The following is a 16,913-nucleotide window of genomic DNA, read 5'->3' on the forward strand; positions in this document are numbered from 1 at the left end:
TTAAGAGATCCGATAGGGCAGAAACAGAAAATCTTAAGAAGGGGGCATAATCTTAAAATTAGAGCTAAGCTAGTTATGAGTGAAGCCAGGAAGCACTTTTTCGCACAGAGGATAATGGAAATCTGAAAGTCCCCCCACCAGAGACTGTGGCTACAGGGTCAATGGGAATTTTCAAGACTGAGACCGATAGATTTTTGTTCGGTAAGGATATCAAGAGATATGGAACAAAGGTGAATAAATGGGGTTGAGATACAGATCAGCCATGATCTTAATGAATGGCAGAACAGGCTCAAGGGGCTGAATGGCCTATTGATGTTCCTATGTTTCAAGCTACCACTAACAGAAGTATCAAAGCCTAGCCAGTGCCTGTGGAATTGCACCCCAGTGTAAGTCAACACCTTCTGGAGAGGAGGGGAGAAAAGCTGGGGGAAAATTAAAGTAAAAAAAAGTCCAAACAGAGCTGTCAAGCTTGAGGAATGTTAGAAATTAGACTTCTGATGAAAAAGAGTGAGATAGATTTCAAACCCTTTTAATTATACGAGAAAAGTGAAACATGCCAAAATGAGCGACATTTTTAATCAAGATCCTAACATCCCCAATTGTAGTATCCAATTATTTCTTGAACGATTCCAGTGTTTCTATCTCCATTACTCTAACTAGAGGTTTATTTCATAAGCTGATCACCCTTTGTGTGAAGAAGAACTTCCTGATATCTATCCTAAAAGTACCTTTTGCTCGGCAAAAGACGTTGTTCCCGACTGAAAGTGAGAAAGGATTATTTACTTCTCAAAAGCATCTAAACGGCCTGACACGATCTTGAGTTAATTTGAGGTTTATCTGAAGGTCGGCTACTCATATTATATAAGACTTTGCCGCAGCTAAAGCATGAACAGCTAGTTTCTGAGTAGTCACATGGCTCATGTACTGAAATAACATAAGTGTTTCCAGACCTTTACAATCGTTCAATGTCATTTACTCTGTTGTTATCATTTTGCCAACTATATTTATATTAGCTATTGCAAACATGCCTTTCCTGATTGTATGTGTGCGGAGTTGACAATAAACTAAATAGGTAGTATTTAGTATAATTATTTAGTAAAACGCAGGGGCCTCAAACTGAACCTTTGCATGGGGTTCACGCAAAGCAAATGCTGACCCTACTTAGTTGGGATATCTTTGTTTGAAGAGGGCATGTAGCAAAATGAACGCATCTAACTGCAAACGCATGAGACTTGATTAGTCTGTGCATGGGTGCTCCCATGCAGATACAATGTCATTCTGAGGCTGCAGAGCAGGACAGCTTTAAATCTACTGTTTGAAGTGCAGTCCTGATACTTTCCTTTCTTTTATCAGCTCTTTGTTTATTCTACACCAGGCAACCACACGGTATCCCCCGGCAACAGCAGCACAACCTCTTCTGGCTGGTAATGACAGGCTCAAACAGGTTCATTTCTACACAGTAGTCTGAAGGAGAGGGCACTAATCACGAAGCCTCCAGTACTTCTGTATGATGGAACTGTGTCTGGTATCGCATGTTGAGAAGGTCCCTGATATCATTACAGCCCAGGTAAACTCGCAATCAGCATGGTAATACTTAGTCCTTGTTTATGAAAGAGCAACTCTTTAATTGGTTTTGTAAATGTGATTTTCCTCCTCTCCTAACCCATACTTCAGCTTAATGCTGGTCCTCAACCACCCCAGTGTTCCAAGCATCCGCGAGACTGTCGAGAAGTGACGAATGATCAAAATAAAGAGAAGAAAAACAAACAGCCAGCCGTTTCTCAGAAGGTTACTGAGGTACCTACAAAGGTTAAAAAGTGTAAAAAAGAAAGCAACACGAACCCCAGGCCAAGTACGGCTAATCCTTGCCCAGGTGAGTATGATAAACAAAATAGAGTTCCTTTTTGCTGTACAGTCAATCATCATTGCAATCCTGTTAGGCAAAAAAGATTTGAAAGTGAGCGGCGTTTCCCAGATAGCAGCTGTGAAATTTGATGACTCTGCCCCCATTTACAGGCATCAAACAGGCGCAAAAGTGTCCATTATGGCGGGTGACATGCACACGCACATTCTGAGCCGGAGGTGAGTCACACGCCATATTAGTCCTTCATCGTCGCTGGGTCAAAATCCTGGAACTCCCTCCCTAACAGCACTGTGGCAGTACCTTCACCACATGGACTGCAGCGGTTCAAGAAGGCGGCACACCACCACCTTCTCGAGGGCAATTAGGGATGGGCAATAAATGCTGACCTTGCCAGCGACGCCCACATCCAATAAAAACGAATAAAAAACAAATACAGGCACAGAAAAATGTGTCCAGGGCTGACACCTGCAACAGGCACTAGTCCCTGAGTATATGCAAATAGGGGCCCGTGCTTGTTTGATGCCCCCTTTGTAAAATTGGGCTGCCTGAGCACAGTTAGCACCAATCTAGGAGAAGCAGGTCTACATGTGGCCAAACCAGCTGTCCTTAAAGTGACTATTGCAGCCTCCACCAAAAAGGTAAGTTTTGTGAAGAAAACATCTGAATATGGAGCCAGGAGGAGCACACTGCTGGCCACCACTCGCCCCCCCACCCCCACACCCCCTCCCCATGCCTCCTGATTGCATCACTCCCTCTCGCAATCATTGCCCCCCCGATTGCTAACTCCCTCCCTCTCCCAATCACTGCCTCCCTCCCCCTCCCGATTGCTGCCTCCCTCCCTCTCCCAATCACTGCCTCCCTCCCCCTCCCGATTGCTGCCTCCCTCCCTCTCCCAATCACTGCCTCCCTCCCTCTCCCAATCACTGCCTCCCTCCCACTCCCGATCGCTACCTCCCTCCCTCTCCCGATCGCTGCCTCCCTCTCTTTCCCGATCGCCACCTCCCTCCCTTCTGATCGCTGCCTCCCTCCATTCTGATCGCTGCCTCCCTCCCTTCTGATCGTTGCCTCCCTCCCTTCTGATCGCTGCCTCCTTACCTCCTGATCGCTTCCACCCTCCCAATCCAGATCGCTGCCTTCCTCCCTCCTGATCACTATCACCCTCCCTCGCCTAATCGCTACCTCCCTCCCTCTCTTGATGATTATCTCCCTCCTTCTCCCAATCGCTGCCTCGCTCTCTCTCCCGATCACTATCTCCCTCCCTCTCCTGATCGCTACCTCCCTCTCTCCCGATTGCTACCTCCCTCTCTCGATCGCTGCCTTCCTCGCTCCTGATCGCTAACACCCTCTCTCTCCCAATCGATACCTCCCTTCCTCGCTTAATGATTATCTCCCTCCCTCTCCCGATCACTGCCTCCCTCTCTCGCCCGATCACTGCATCCTTCTCTCTCCCGATCACTATCTCCCTCACTCTCCCGATCACTATCTTCCTCTCTCTCCCGATCACTGCCTCACTCTCCCTCCCGATTACTATCTACCTCTCTCTCCCGATCACTATCTCCCTCTCTCTCCCGATCACTATCTCCCTCTCTCTCCCGATCACTATCTCCCTCTCCCTCCCGATCACTATCTCCCTCTCTCCTGATCACTAACTCCCTCTCTCTCCCGATCACTATCTCTCTCTCTCGATCACTGCCTCCCTTGCTCTCCCACAGAAACAAACATAGAAGATAGGAGCAGGGGTAGGCCATTTGGCCCCTCGAGCTTGTTCCCCCATTCAATGAGATCATGGCTGATCATCCAAATTCAGTACCCTATTCCTGCCTTCTCTCCATATCCTTTGATCCCTTTAGCCTTAAGAAATATATCTAACTCCTTCTTGAATATATTTAATGAATTGGCCTCAGCTGCCTCCTGTGGTAGAGAATGCCACAGGTTCACCACTCTTTGGGTGAAGAAATTCCTCCTCATCTCTGTCCTAAATGACTTACCCCTTATCCTTAGACTGTGACCCCTGGTTCTGGACTCCCCGGCCATCGGGAACATCCTTCCTGCATCTAGTCTGTCTAGTCCTGTTAGAATTTTATAAGTTTCAATGAGATCCCCTCTCATTCTTCTAAACTCCAGCGAGTATAAGTCCAATCGACCCAATTTCTCCTCATACGTCATTCCTGCCATCCCAGGTATCAGTCTGGTGAATCTTTGCCGCACTCCCTCCATGGCAAGAACATCCTTCCTCAGATAAGACGACCAAAACTGCACACAATACTCAAGTTGTGGTCTCACCAAGGCCCTGTACAACTGCAGCAAGACATCCTTGTTCCTGTACTTGAACCCTCTCGCTACGAAGGCCAACATACCATTTGCCTTCTTAACCGCCTGTTGCACCTGCATGCTTACCTTCAGCAACTGGTGCACAAGGAAACCGATCACTATCTCCCTCTCTCTCCTGATCACTATTTCCCTCTCTATCCCGATCACAATCTCCCTCTCTCTCCCGATCACTATCTCCCTCTCTCTCCCGATCACTTCTCCCTCTCTCTCCCGATCACTACCTCCCTCTCTCTCCCGATCACTATCTCCCGATCACTATCTCCCTCCCTCTCCAGATCACTATCTCCCGATCACTATCTCCCTCTCTCTCCCGATCACTACCTCCCTCTCTCTCCCGATCACTATCTCCCTCCCTCTCCAGATCACTATCTCCCTCCCTCTCCCGATCACTATCTCCCTTTCTCTCCCGATCACTATCTCCCTCCCTCTCCCGATCACTATCTCCCTCTCTCTCCCGATCACTATCTCCCTCTCTCTCCCGATCACTATCTCCCTCTCTCTCCCAATCACTATCTCCCTCTCTCTCCCGATCACTATCTCCCTCCCTCTCCCAATCACTGCCTCCCTCCCTCTCCCGATCACTATCTGCCTCTGTCTCCCGATCACTATCTCCCTCTCTCTGCCAATCACTATCTCCCTCTCTCTCTCGATCACTATCTCCCTCTCTCTCCCAATCACTATCTCCCTCTCTCTCCCGATCACTATCTCCCTCTCTCTCCCGATCACTATCTCCCTCTCTCTCCCAATCACTGCCTCCCTCTCTCTCCCAATTACTATCTCCCTCTCTCTCCCGATCACTATCTCCCTTTCTCTCCCGATCACTATCTCCCTCTCTCTCTCTCGATCACTATCTCCCTCTCTTTCCTGATCACTATCTCACTCTCTCTCCCAATCACTGCCTCCCTCACAATCACTATCTCCCTCTCTTTCACGATCACTATCTCCCTCTCTCTCCCGATCACTATCTCTCTCTCTCTCCCGATCACTATCTCCCTCTCTCTCCCGATCACTGCCTCCCTCTCTCCCTCTCCCGGTCACTATCTCCCTCTCTCTCCTGATCACTATCTCCCTCTCTCTCCCAATCACTATCTCCCTCTCTCTCCTGATGACTATCTCCCTCTCTCTCCCGATCACTATCTCCCTCTCTCTCTCTCCCGATCACTATCTCCCTCCCTCTCCCGATCACTATCTCCCTCTCTCTCCTGATCACTGCCTCCCTCTCTCTCCCGATCACTATCTCACTCTCTCTCCCGATCACTGCCTCCCTCTCTCTCCCGATCACTGCCTCCCTCTCTCTCTCTCCCGATCACTATCTCTCTCTCTCTCCCGATCACTATCTCTCTCTCCCGATCAATGCCTCCCTCTCTCTCCCGATCACTGCCTCCCTCTCTCTCCCGATCACTATCTCTCTCTCTCTCCTGATCACTGCCTCCCTCTCTCTCCCGATCACTATCTCCCTCACTCTCCCGATCACTATCTCCCTCTCTCTCCTGATCACTATCTCCCTCTCTCTCCCAATCACTATCTGCCTCTCTCTCCCGATCACTATCTCCCTCTCTCTCTCTCTCGATCACTAGCTGCCTCTCTCTCCCGATCACTATCTCACTCTCTCTCCCAATCACTGCCTCCCTCTCTCTCTGACGATCACTATCTCCCTCTCTCTCCCAATCACTGCCTCCCTCTCTCTCCCGATCACTTCTCCCTCTCTCTCCCGATCACTACCTCCCTCTCTCTCCCGATCACTATCTCCCGATCACTATCTCCCTCCCTCTCCAGATCACTATCTCCCGATCACTATCTCCCTCTCTCTCCCGATCACTACCTCCCTCTCTCTCCCGATCACTATCTCCCTCCCTCTCCAGATCACTATCTCCCTCCCTCTCCCGATCACTATCTCCCTTTCTCTCCCGATCACTATCTCCCTCCCTCTCCCGATCACTATCTCCCTCTCTCTCCCGATCACTATCTCCCTCTCTCTCCCGATCACTATCTCCCTCTCTCTCCCAATCACTATCTCCCTCTCTCTCCCGATCACTATCTCCCTCCCTCTCCCAATCACTGCCTCCCTCCCTCTCCCGATCACTATCTGCCTCTGTCTCCCGATCACTATCTCCCTCTCTCTGCCGATCACTATCTCCCTCTCTCTCTCGATCACTATCTCCCTCTCTCTCCCAATCACTATCTCCCTCTCTCTCCCGATCACTATCTCCCTCTCTCTCCCGATCACTATCTCCCTCTCTCTCCCAATCACTGCCTCCCTCTCTCTCCCAATTACTATCTCCCTCTCTCTCCCGATCACTATCTCCCTTTCTCTCCCGATCACTATCTCCCTCTCTCTCTCTCGATCACTATCTCCCTCTCTTTCCTGATCACTATCTCACTCTCTCTCCCAATCACTGCCTCCCTCACAATCACTATCTCCCTCTCTTTCACGATCACTATCTCCCTCTCTCTCCCGATCACTATCTCTCTCTCTCTCCCGATCACTATCTCCCTCTCTCTCCCGATCACTGCCTCCCTCTCTCCCTCTCCCGGTCACTATCTCCCTCTCTCTCCTGATCACTATCTCCCTCTCTCTCCCAATCACTATCTCCCTCTCTCTCCTGATGACTATCTCCCTCTCTCTCCCGATCACTATCTCCCTCTCTCTCTCTCCCGATCACTATCTCCCTCCCTCTCCCGATCACTATCTCCCTCTCTCTCCTGATCACTGCCTCCCTCTCTCTCCCGATCACTATCTCACTCTCTCTCCCGATCACTGCCTCCCTCTCTCTCCCGATCACTGCCTCCCTCTCTCTCTCTCCCGATCACTATCTCTCTCTCTCTCCCGATCACTATCTCTCTCTCCCGATCAATGCCTCCCTCTCTCTCCCGATCACTGCCTCCCTCTCTCTCCCGATCACTATCTCTCTCTCTCTCCTGATCACTGCCTCCCTCTCTCTCCCGATCACTATCTCCCTCTCTCTCCCGATCACTATCTCCCTCTCTCTCCTGATCACTATCTCCCTCTCTCTCCCAATCACTATCTGCCTCTCTCTCCCGATCACTATCTCCCTCTCTCTCTCTCTCGATCACTAGCTGCCTCTCTCTCCCGATCACTATCTCACTCTCTCTCCCAATCACTGCCTCCCTCTCTCTCTGACGATCACTATCTCCCTCTCTCTCCCAATCACTGCCTCCCTCTCTCTCCCGATCACTATCTCCCTCTCTCTCCCGATCACTATCTCTCTCTCTCTCTCCCGATCACTATCTCTCTCTCTCTCCCGATCACTATCTCTCTCTCTCTCTCCCGATCACTATCTCCCTCCCTCTCCTGGTCGCTTCCTGCCATGCTGATTGGGCGCGGGCTTCTGCCCTGCTAAATTATTTCTCATTGCACCCATTATTTCAAATTTTCAGTATTCAAGGCTTTCTTTAAATGCATGTTTGGCACAATATAGAGGTAATTTTCAACTTCGCTGGCTGGGCAGTAATCTGGCAGAACAGATCAATGGGATGGAAATCAGGCAGATTCTACAACAAGTGGGCGATCCGCTTTGCCAGGTTACCGCCCAGTTGACGAATTTGAAAATTACCATCTGTGAGTCTACTGCCGAAGACCAAATGAGCACAAAACAATCCATCAGAGAAAGTGCAGACAAGACTTCAGACTTCATTTAGGAGAGGCGGGAAGTTGAATGTGTGAGATGTTTAATTCTGATACATTTTCTGCATTGGATGTTGGATTGGCATTTTTGCATGTCATGTATGAACTGTTCATGTGTCTAGTGGACTATTATGTATAAAAAGCCACTTCATAATTTAGGTTCCAATGATACTCCTGTTGTAAACAACTATATACGCATTATGCTATGTGCATTTTAACTTTATTGTGTTTTTACAGAATTTTCAAGCCTGTTATTCTTTAAACAAAGCTTAGTGCTGCTCCATTCATAAGAAGTTCAGTTCAAGTGGAAGAATAGCACCCAGAATCTGTATGAAGGATTCTGTTGCTCATCTAGATAAGTGACTTTTGCAAAGTAGCAATGATCCTCTGGTTGGGGAATCAGTGACAAGCGGTCATCAATTTAAAATTGTCATTAAGAGTGTGAGACTACAGTATGTACAATCTACTGGATGCACTGCAACAACTCACCAAATTTAATTCAACAGCATCTCCCCTGTGACCTCGACCACCAACAATGACAAAAGCAGCAATGTCATGGGAACACCATCACCTTCAAGTTCAACTCCAAGTCACATGATATCCTGACTTGGACACATATCACCTTTCCTTAATTGTTGCTGGGTCAATATCCTGGAATTGCCTACCTAACACCATTGTGGAAGTATCATAAGAACATAGGAACATAAGAAATAGGAGCAGGAGTATGCCATTCGGCCCTTCGAGCCTGCTCCGCCATTCAATGAGATCATGGCTGATCTTCTGCCTCAACTCCATTCACCGGCCCTATCGCCATATCCCTTGATGCCCTTACTAGTCAGAAATATATTGACTTCTGTTTTGAATATACCCAATGACTGAGCCTCCACAGCCCTCTGGGGTAGAGAATTCCAAAGATTCACCACCCTCTGTGTGAAGAAATTTCTTCTCATCTCAGTCCTGAATGGCTTACCCTTTATCTTGAGGCTGTGGCCCCTGGTTCTAGACTCCCCAGCCAAGGGAAATATTCTCCCAGCATCCATCCTATCAAGCCCTGTAATAATTTTGTACCCTTCAATGAGATCCCCTCATTCTTCTGAATTCAAGAGAATACAGGCCTAGTTTACTCAATCTCTTCTCACATGACAGTCCTGCCATCCCAGGAATCAATCTCGTGAACCTTTGTTGCACTCCCTCTATGGCAAGTACTTCCTTCCTTAGGTAAGGAGACCAAAATTGTACACAGTACTCCAGGTGTGGTCTCAGCAAGGCCCTATATAATTGGAGTAAGACTTCTTTACTCCTGTACTCAAATCCTCTTGTAATGAAGGCCAGCATACCATTTGCCTCCCTAATGGCTTGCTGCACCTGCACATTCACTTTCAGTGACTCATGTACAAGGACACCCAGTCCCTTTGAGCATCTGCATTCCCCAGTCTTTCACCATTTAGGAAATACTCTGCCTTTCTGTTTATTCTACTAAAGTGGATAACTTCACATTTATCCACATTATATTCCATCTGCCATGTTCTCGCCCACCAATTGAGCCAGTTGAGATTCCCTTGAAGCCTCTTCACATCCTCTTCGCAACTGACACTGCCACCTAGCTTTGTATCATCAGCAAATTTGGAAATGTTACATTTAGTCCCCTCATCCAAATCATTGATATAGATTATGATTAGCCCAAGCGCCAATCCTTGCGGTACCCCACTAATCACAGCCTGCCATCCTGAAAAAGACCCATTTATCCCTACTCTTTGTTTTCTGTCTGTTAACCAATTCTCAAGCCATGCTAGTATATTACCCCCAATTCCATGTGCCCTAATTTTGTTCACCAATCTCTTGTGTGGGACCTTATCGAAGGCCTTCTGAAAATCCAGATACACCACATCTACTGGTTCCCCTTTGTCTACTCCTCTAGTTACATCCTCAAAGAACTCCAATTGGTTTGTCAAACAGGATTTCCCTTTCATAAATCCAAATTGACTCTGCCCAATCTTACTATTAGTTTCTAAGTGCCCAGTTATTGCATCCTTTATAATAGATTCCAGCATTTTCCCAACTACTGATGTGAGGCTAACAGGTCTGTAGTTCCCCGTTTTCTCTCTCCCTCCTTTCTTAAACAGCAGGGTTACATTTGCTATCCTCCAAAAAGCAGGAACCATTCCAGAATCTATAGAATTTTGGAAGATGACAATCAATGCGTTCACTATTCCATTGGCCACCATGTAGGTCATCCGGTCCTTGGGATTTATCGACTTTTAGTCCCATTAATTTTGCTCGTACTTTTTTTTATAAATAATAATTTCTTTAAGTTCCTCATTCTTGTCACACCCTTGGTTTTCTCGTATTTCTGGGAGGTTTTTTGTGTCTTCCTCCGTGAAGACAGAAACAAGGTATTTATTTAATTTCTCTGCCATTTCCTCATTCCCCATTATAAATTCTCCCATCTCCGTAAAGGACCTACATTTACCTTCGCCAGTCTTTTCCTTTTCACATATTTGCAGAAGCTTTTACAATCCATTTTTATATTTTTCGCTAGTTTGTGCTCATATTCCATTTTCCCCTTCTTTATCAATTTCTTGGTCCCCCTTTGCTGATTTCTAAAAAGATCCCAATCCTCAGGCTGACCGCTTTTTCTGGCAACTTTATAAGCTTCCTCCTTTGACTTAATACTAGCTTTCATTTCTTTTGTTAGCCATGGTTGGATCACTTTTCCTTTTGGGTTTTTATGCCCTAGAGGAATATATGTTTGTTGCAAATTATGCATTATTTCCTTGAATGTTAGCCATTGTATGTCCACCTTCATACCTTTTAGTGTAGTCTCCCAATCTACCATGGCCAACTTGTCCCTCATACCCTTGCAGTTTCCTCTGTTTAGATTGAAGACCTTAGTTTCAGATTGGACTACATCACTCTCAAACTTAATGTAAAATTTAATCATATTATTGTCACTTGTCCCTAAAGGCCCCTTTACCACAAGATTATTGATTAGCCCTTTCTCATTACACAGTACATGATCCAGAATAGCCTGTTCCCTGGTTGGTTCCTCCACATACTGATCCAGGAAACCATCTTGCATGCATTCCAAGAATTCATCCTCCACACCATTAGTGGTAATTTGATTTGCCCAGTCAATATGTAGATTAAAGTCCACCATGATTACCGTATTGCCCTTGTCACATGAACTTCCAATCTTTTGATTGATACTCTGCCCTACATTACCATTACTGTTTGGTGGCCTATACACAACTCCCACCAATGTTTTCCACCCTTAGCTGTTTCTTAGCTCCACTGAAACTGATTCCAGTTCTACATCACTATCTGCCAAGCCAAGATCTTTTATCTCTACCGTACCGATCTCATCCCTTATTAACAGTGCTACGCCACCTCCTTTTCCTTTTTGTCTGTCCTTCCTAAATGTTGAGTACCCTGGAACATTCAGTTTCCAGCTTTGGTTACCCTGCAACCATATCTCTCTAATGGCAATTACATCATACCCATTTACTTATTAGTGCCATTAATTCATCCACCTTGTTGTGAATGCTACGTGCATTTAGATAAAGTGCCTTCAACTTTGGCTGTTTAATATTTTTCTGCACTTTGACCCTCTTTACTGTTGGCCTTTGTTTCTGCTCCCTACTAGTTTTGCTGACTACTTTTCTAACTTGCACTTCCAGCTTTGTTTCTCTCCATTCCAGAGGTCCCACACTTAGGTTCCCAGCCCCCTGACAAACTAGTCTAATCCTTCCCAACAGCACTAGCAACTCCCTTGCAAGGATGCTGGTCCTGTTTCTGCCGAGGTGTAACCCGTCCAGCTTGTACAGGTCCCACCTTCCCCAGAATTGGTCCCAATGCCTCAGGAATTTAAATCCCTCCCTCCTACACCATCTCTCCAGCCACACATTCATCTGGTCTATTCTCCTATTTCTGCTCTCACTAGCACGTGGCACTGGGAGTAATCCTGAGATTACTACCTTTGAGGTCCTGCTTTTTAATTTATTTCCTAGCTCCCTATATTCTGCTTGCAGGTCCTCATCCCTCTTTCTACCTATGTCATTGGTACCGATATAGACCACGACCTCTTTCTGTTCACCCTCCCCCTTCAGGATGTCCTGCAGCCGCTCAGTGAGATCCTTGACCCTGGCACCAGGGAGGCAACATACCATCCTGGAGTCACGTCTGTGGCCACAGAAACATCTATCTGTTCCCCTTACGATAGAATCCCCTATCACTATTGCTCTCTCACTCTTTTTCCTCCCCTCCTGTGCAGCTCAGCCACTCGTAGTGCCACGGACTTGGCTCTTGCTGCATTCCCCTGAGAAACCATCTCCCCCAGCAGTATCCAAAACGGAAAATCTGTTGGAGAGGGAGATGGACCCAGGGGACTTCTGCACTACCTTCCTAGTTCTTTTACTCTGTCTGGCGGTCACCCATTCCCTGTCTGCCTGTGCACTCTTTACCTGCGGTGCGACCACCTCGTTAAACGTGCTATTCACAAAGCTCTCAGCCTCGCAGATGCTCCACAGTGACTCCAGCCGCAGCTCCAGCTCCAAAAGGTGGAATTCGAGTAGCTGCAGCTGGAGATACTTCCTGCACACTTGTTCGCCCTGGACACCAAAAGTGTCCCTGACTTCCCACATAGCACAGGAGGAGCACTCCACGCAGCCGAGCTGCCCTGCTATGTCCTACCCTTAATTTACTCCCTTTACTTCCTTTAAATTAAAGAATATTAAATACACTAGGGACCTTACTTCACTTTAAACACTACTTACTCTAAACTAGAGACCTTACTTTTACTTTAACGACTGGACTGTAGAAATACTCAACAGGTCCTACTTACCAATCAGCTCCTTCCCTTGTGCCGATGTCACTTTTAATCTCTGACGTCACTTTCGAATGTTGCCTGTTGAGGTCCGCTCTCGCTGCTGCTCCCAATAGCTCAGTCTGGGCCTCAAGCCTCAGGCTTTATTTCCTCGCTCCTCCTTCGCCTGTTCCCTCACAGGTCAGTCTGCTCTCGCTGCTGCTCCCAATAGCTCAGTCTGGGCCTCGAGCCTCGGGCTTTATTTCCTTGCTCCTCCTTCGCCTGTTCCCTCACAGGTCGGTCCGCTCTCGCTGTTGCTCCCAATAGCTCGGTCTGGGCCTCGAGCCTCGGGCTTTATTTCCTCGCTCCTCCTTCGCCTGTTCCCTCACAGGTCAGTCCGCTCTCGCTGCTGCTCCCAATAGCCTGGTCTGGGCCTTGAGCCTCGGGCTTTATTTCCTCGCTCCTCCTTCGCCTGTTCCCTCACAGGTCAGTCTGCTCTCGCTGCTGCTCCCAATAGCTCAGTCTGGGCCTCAAGCCTCAGGCTTTATTTCCTTGCTCCTCCTTCACCTGTTCCCTCACAGGTCGGTCTGCTCTCGCTGTTGCTCCCAATAGCTCGGTCTGGGCCTCGAGCCTCGGGCTTTATTTACTCGCTCCTCCTTCGCCTGTTCTCTCACAGGTCGGTCCGCTCTCGCTGCTGCTCCCAATAGCTCGGTCTGGGCCTCGAGCCTCGGGCTTTATTTCCTTGCTCCTCCTTCGCCTGTTCTCTCATAGGTCGGTCCGCTCTCACTGCTGCTCCCAATCACCACAAGAACTGCAGCGGCTCAAGGAAAATGCCCACCACCACCTTCTCCAGGCAACTAGTGATGGGCAATAAGTGCTAGCCTTGCCAGCATTGCCCACATCCCGAGAACAAATAGAAAAGGAGAGAGGTTAGGAGAAGTATCCCTATGCAAAAAGTTTGCATGGGAATAGTTGAGGCAGAGATCAATGGATCTTTTAAAGGAAGAGTAGATAAACATTTGAAACAGAGGCAAATAGAGGACAATGAGGAGAGAGCTGTGGAGTGAGATTAGTTTCGGATTGTTCTAGCAAAGAGCCAACACAAACATACTTGGCTGAATAGCCTTCTGCTTTGCTGTAAACTTTTATGGCTCTATGTGTACAAAAATCTGCCCTGAGCTCTGAGGTTCCTGCTGTTTCCCATGGAACATTTCAATATTAATTTGATAGATATTTAATACATTTCATTGAGTATATTTCTTTATCTTTTTTCTGCAGCAAACTCTTGCGTTTTAAGTTGAAAAATATAATTCATTAACTGAGATTATCTATCTTTTCTAGAGATGGCTTCAGTCTTCGATCCATACCAAACTGCATTCATGCGCGACTTTACTTATCGATCAGGCTCTGTGGCTGAACCTATACGGTGAGTCTGAATAAAAGCAACCAGGGATATTAGCTTGACCAGCTCCTAGGTATCTGCTAAGTTTAGCTGAAGATTGAAACTAACAGAGAGCTGAGTGGCACAGTAAGTTAATACACTGACCTTCACTGAACCCTGTTGATATGATTTAATCATATGAGTAGTGTGATGAATTAGCATATTCATAAAACATTGCAATCAATACCTCTTATTAGCAATTAATGGAACCTAATGAAGAAATTCAAGTGCCTTGTGAACATAAGCATGTGTTTTAGAACATAAAAAAAACCATGGCAGTTCAAAAGGTTGGAGCGAAAACTAAATGTAGATGTGCATTTCCTAGCATTATCCCACAAACAACAAAATCATGAATGACCAGTTAATCTGTTTTTTGGGTATTAACTGAGGGTGCTATTTGCCCAGAACACTGAGAAAAATCCTTGCTGTTCTTCAAATAGTATCACTATTTAACATCTGCCAGAACTACAGAAAGAGGCAGACAAGGTAGAGTTTAATGTTTCACCTGAAGGATAGTACCTCTGACAATGCAGCACTTCCTCAATACTGTATTGCAGTGTCATCTTAGATTATGAACTCAAACTCCTTTTATAGGGCTCAAACCCACAACCTTCTGACGTAGAAGTGAAGGTGTCTGTCAACTGAATCAAGCTCACAGAGGCAGACATGTAGTAGGCTGAAACTCAAAGAGAAAATGCTTTATTTTTATGTACCCTCTGATTTCCCCCTATATATTTTTTAAAGTTTGTCTATAAGGCTCTACCTTAATTCTATGTGTATGTCCCAATCTTTATTTCGCTTTCTGTAAACTTTATAATAAGTAAATTAGAATCTGTGCATTTTGCTTCCTGGTTTGCTGTCTATGAGAATTCTTCAATGTGATTGGCTCCTCAGCTTCCATGATGACATCACTGTTGCTGGATGCTAGAGATTCACTTGATTTGGTGCCAGATTCAAACTAAGGTCAGGAGAGCTGAAATTCACTCCACAGAGATCGCTCGATCTTTGTGGGAAGCTTTCCTCGAGGTCAGCGGTGAGCGCTGTCGCTTCGCCACTGACCGCAAATTCTGGGCCATTATATTTGCCAAAAACCATTCACAGAAGTATTTTCTGGGAATCTATGGAGATAAATGTCTGAGAACTTTTTTACATATTCCATCATCAGGTCAATTTTTTTCTGACTGTCCAACTACGGAAAGTTGCATACAACATACAAAGATTTTCAATTAAAATCCATATGATGAAAGGAATTAATTCAACTGTGAAGAGTTTTTAATTTGGTGTGGCGATCCTGCTGCAGTTCTTTAATGTGTTTTATTTATTTGTGCCTATTATTATTTTGCCTTTCTGCAGTCCGAGGTCGTCGAATGGGTACACTTACCCGTATCAGCTCCATGAGCCTATTGGTGGCAGCACATACGTAAAGGACTATCCCTGGAAATTTTATTCCAACCAACAGCCTATGCGAAGTGGGACATCGCGGGGATGCAGGAGGAATAATCTTGACCCATGCCAAGTAAGCAATATTGATAGATACTGCTTATAAGAAACCCTAGAGATAGATTGGGGGGAAAATTCAGTATCGCCCCGTTTGGGGCACCATTATCGGCCGTGCGCAAAGTTTAGCGCCTGGCGCTAATTATCGCCTCCGACAGCAAACTTGGCTTTTATCACCCCTGGAGGTGATTGGAGCGCTAAATCAGGCGCTTCACACCTATCTTAAGGCGCAAAGGCCGAGGAGCTATGCGCTACCTCAGAGCGCTGGCGAAGCTCATGTGATGCCAGTCAGCAATGGAACACAGACACACTGGCGCCAGCCAGTTCTTAAAGGGGAGGGTTGATCTTGCTCTCCATCCACATCCTGCTCATTGCAGCCTTGAACCTCGACCTGTACATCAAATCTGCTGGAAAGAACAATGGAGAGACCCAGGGAAAGAGCTCAGAGTGTAGCCCTCACAGTCTCTTCTAAATCGATACAAGGAAGGGCAAATCAAAATGAACCTGCAAAGTGCTGCTCCGTACACAAAACTCCTTCACACAGCATTGAATCTCTCCAGAAGTCTCTCTCTCTCTCTCTCAGAATGCATGGTGCAAAAATGTCACCAACAAAAAAAGGCAGGAAGCGGTCGCCTTTAAATAGCGCTCCCCCAGTCCCTTCCTGACTGCAAAACGCTCCCCTCAACCTGTCGTTGCTAGCAGCAGGCAGTAAGGCAGGGGGCACCACTCAATATCCGGTCCGGGGTGCAACCGGGGCATTACGCACTCGACTGACGTCACGATCTGTCGGCGCAGGAGATCGTGGCGGTAGTGTTTAGCGCCGCCGCAAAATGTCTAGTTAATTTCGCGAGCGGCGCAAACATCGCCGCGCCCAGGCGCTAGTTGCTTTGCGCCCCATTAGCGCCCTCTTAAAGCGCTAACAGGAGGTGCAAACCAACTGAATTTTCCCCCATTATGTTTTAATCATATACAATAATATTTTGCATATAAACACAACCACATTATAGTGTCTAAACAATTCTATTCTCCTGGTTGTACCCTCATTTGTAAATTGTGCTATTGCAGGGTTTGATGCTATGGAACCTGCTCAAGAAGGACCGGGAGGTCTACCAAAGAGTCCCAGCATGTTTCCTGAAACCAATGTCTTCTGAAGACATCACCAAAGTAAAAACATATCAATATAATACAGTATATCGGCAAGATTACCTGGGAATACAACAAGGTAGGATTGCATTGAACATCCATCCTTATATTACTGGAGCTTATAGAAGAAAGCAAACTGTAAGACGGAAAAAGCACTTCCCAATGCTGTAAGATGCACAATACTTTATTA

At 46.7% G+C, this 16,913-nt stretch overlaps 1 protein-coding gene across 5 annotated transcripts in view; it reads left to right on the forward strand.

The window, feature by feature from the left end:
- The first annotated feature begins 1,357 nt into the window (after window positions 1–1,357).
- The window catches only part of tex26 (testis expressed 26), a 31,956-nt gene continuing 16,400 nt past the window's right edge, over window positions 1,358–16,913 (forward strand). Inside the window, exons 1-5 of one of the 5 annotated variants that reach the window (XM_085999308.1) lie at window positions 1,358–1,567; window positions 1,675–1,873; window positions 13,984–14,068; window positions 15,437–15,599; window positions 16,646–16,802. In XM_085999308.1, coding sequence (XP_085855434.1) covers window positions 1,508–1,567; window positions 1,675–1,873; window positions 13,984–14,068; window positions 15,437–15,599; window positions 16,646–16,802 — 664 coding nt within the window. In that variant the 5' untranslated portion in view covers window positions 1,358–1,507. The remainder of the gene's footprint in view (window positions 1,568–1,674; window positions 1,874–13,983; window positions 14,069–15,436; window positions 15,600–16,645; window positions 16,803–16,913) is intronic. The other 4 variants (XM_085999310.1, XM_085999307.1, XM_085999306.1 and 1 more) reach the window with 4 other exon arrangements.

This window comes from Somniosus microcephalus, chromosome 10 (genome assembly GCF_052327205.1).
Source record: "Somniosus microcephalus isolate GS21.2 chromosome 10, FLI_Smic_1.0, whole genome shotgun sequence".
Classification (NCBI taxonomy): domain Eukaryota; kingdom Metazoa; phylum Chordata; class Chondrichthyes; order Squaliformes; family Somniosidae; genus Somniosus; species Somniosus microcephalus.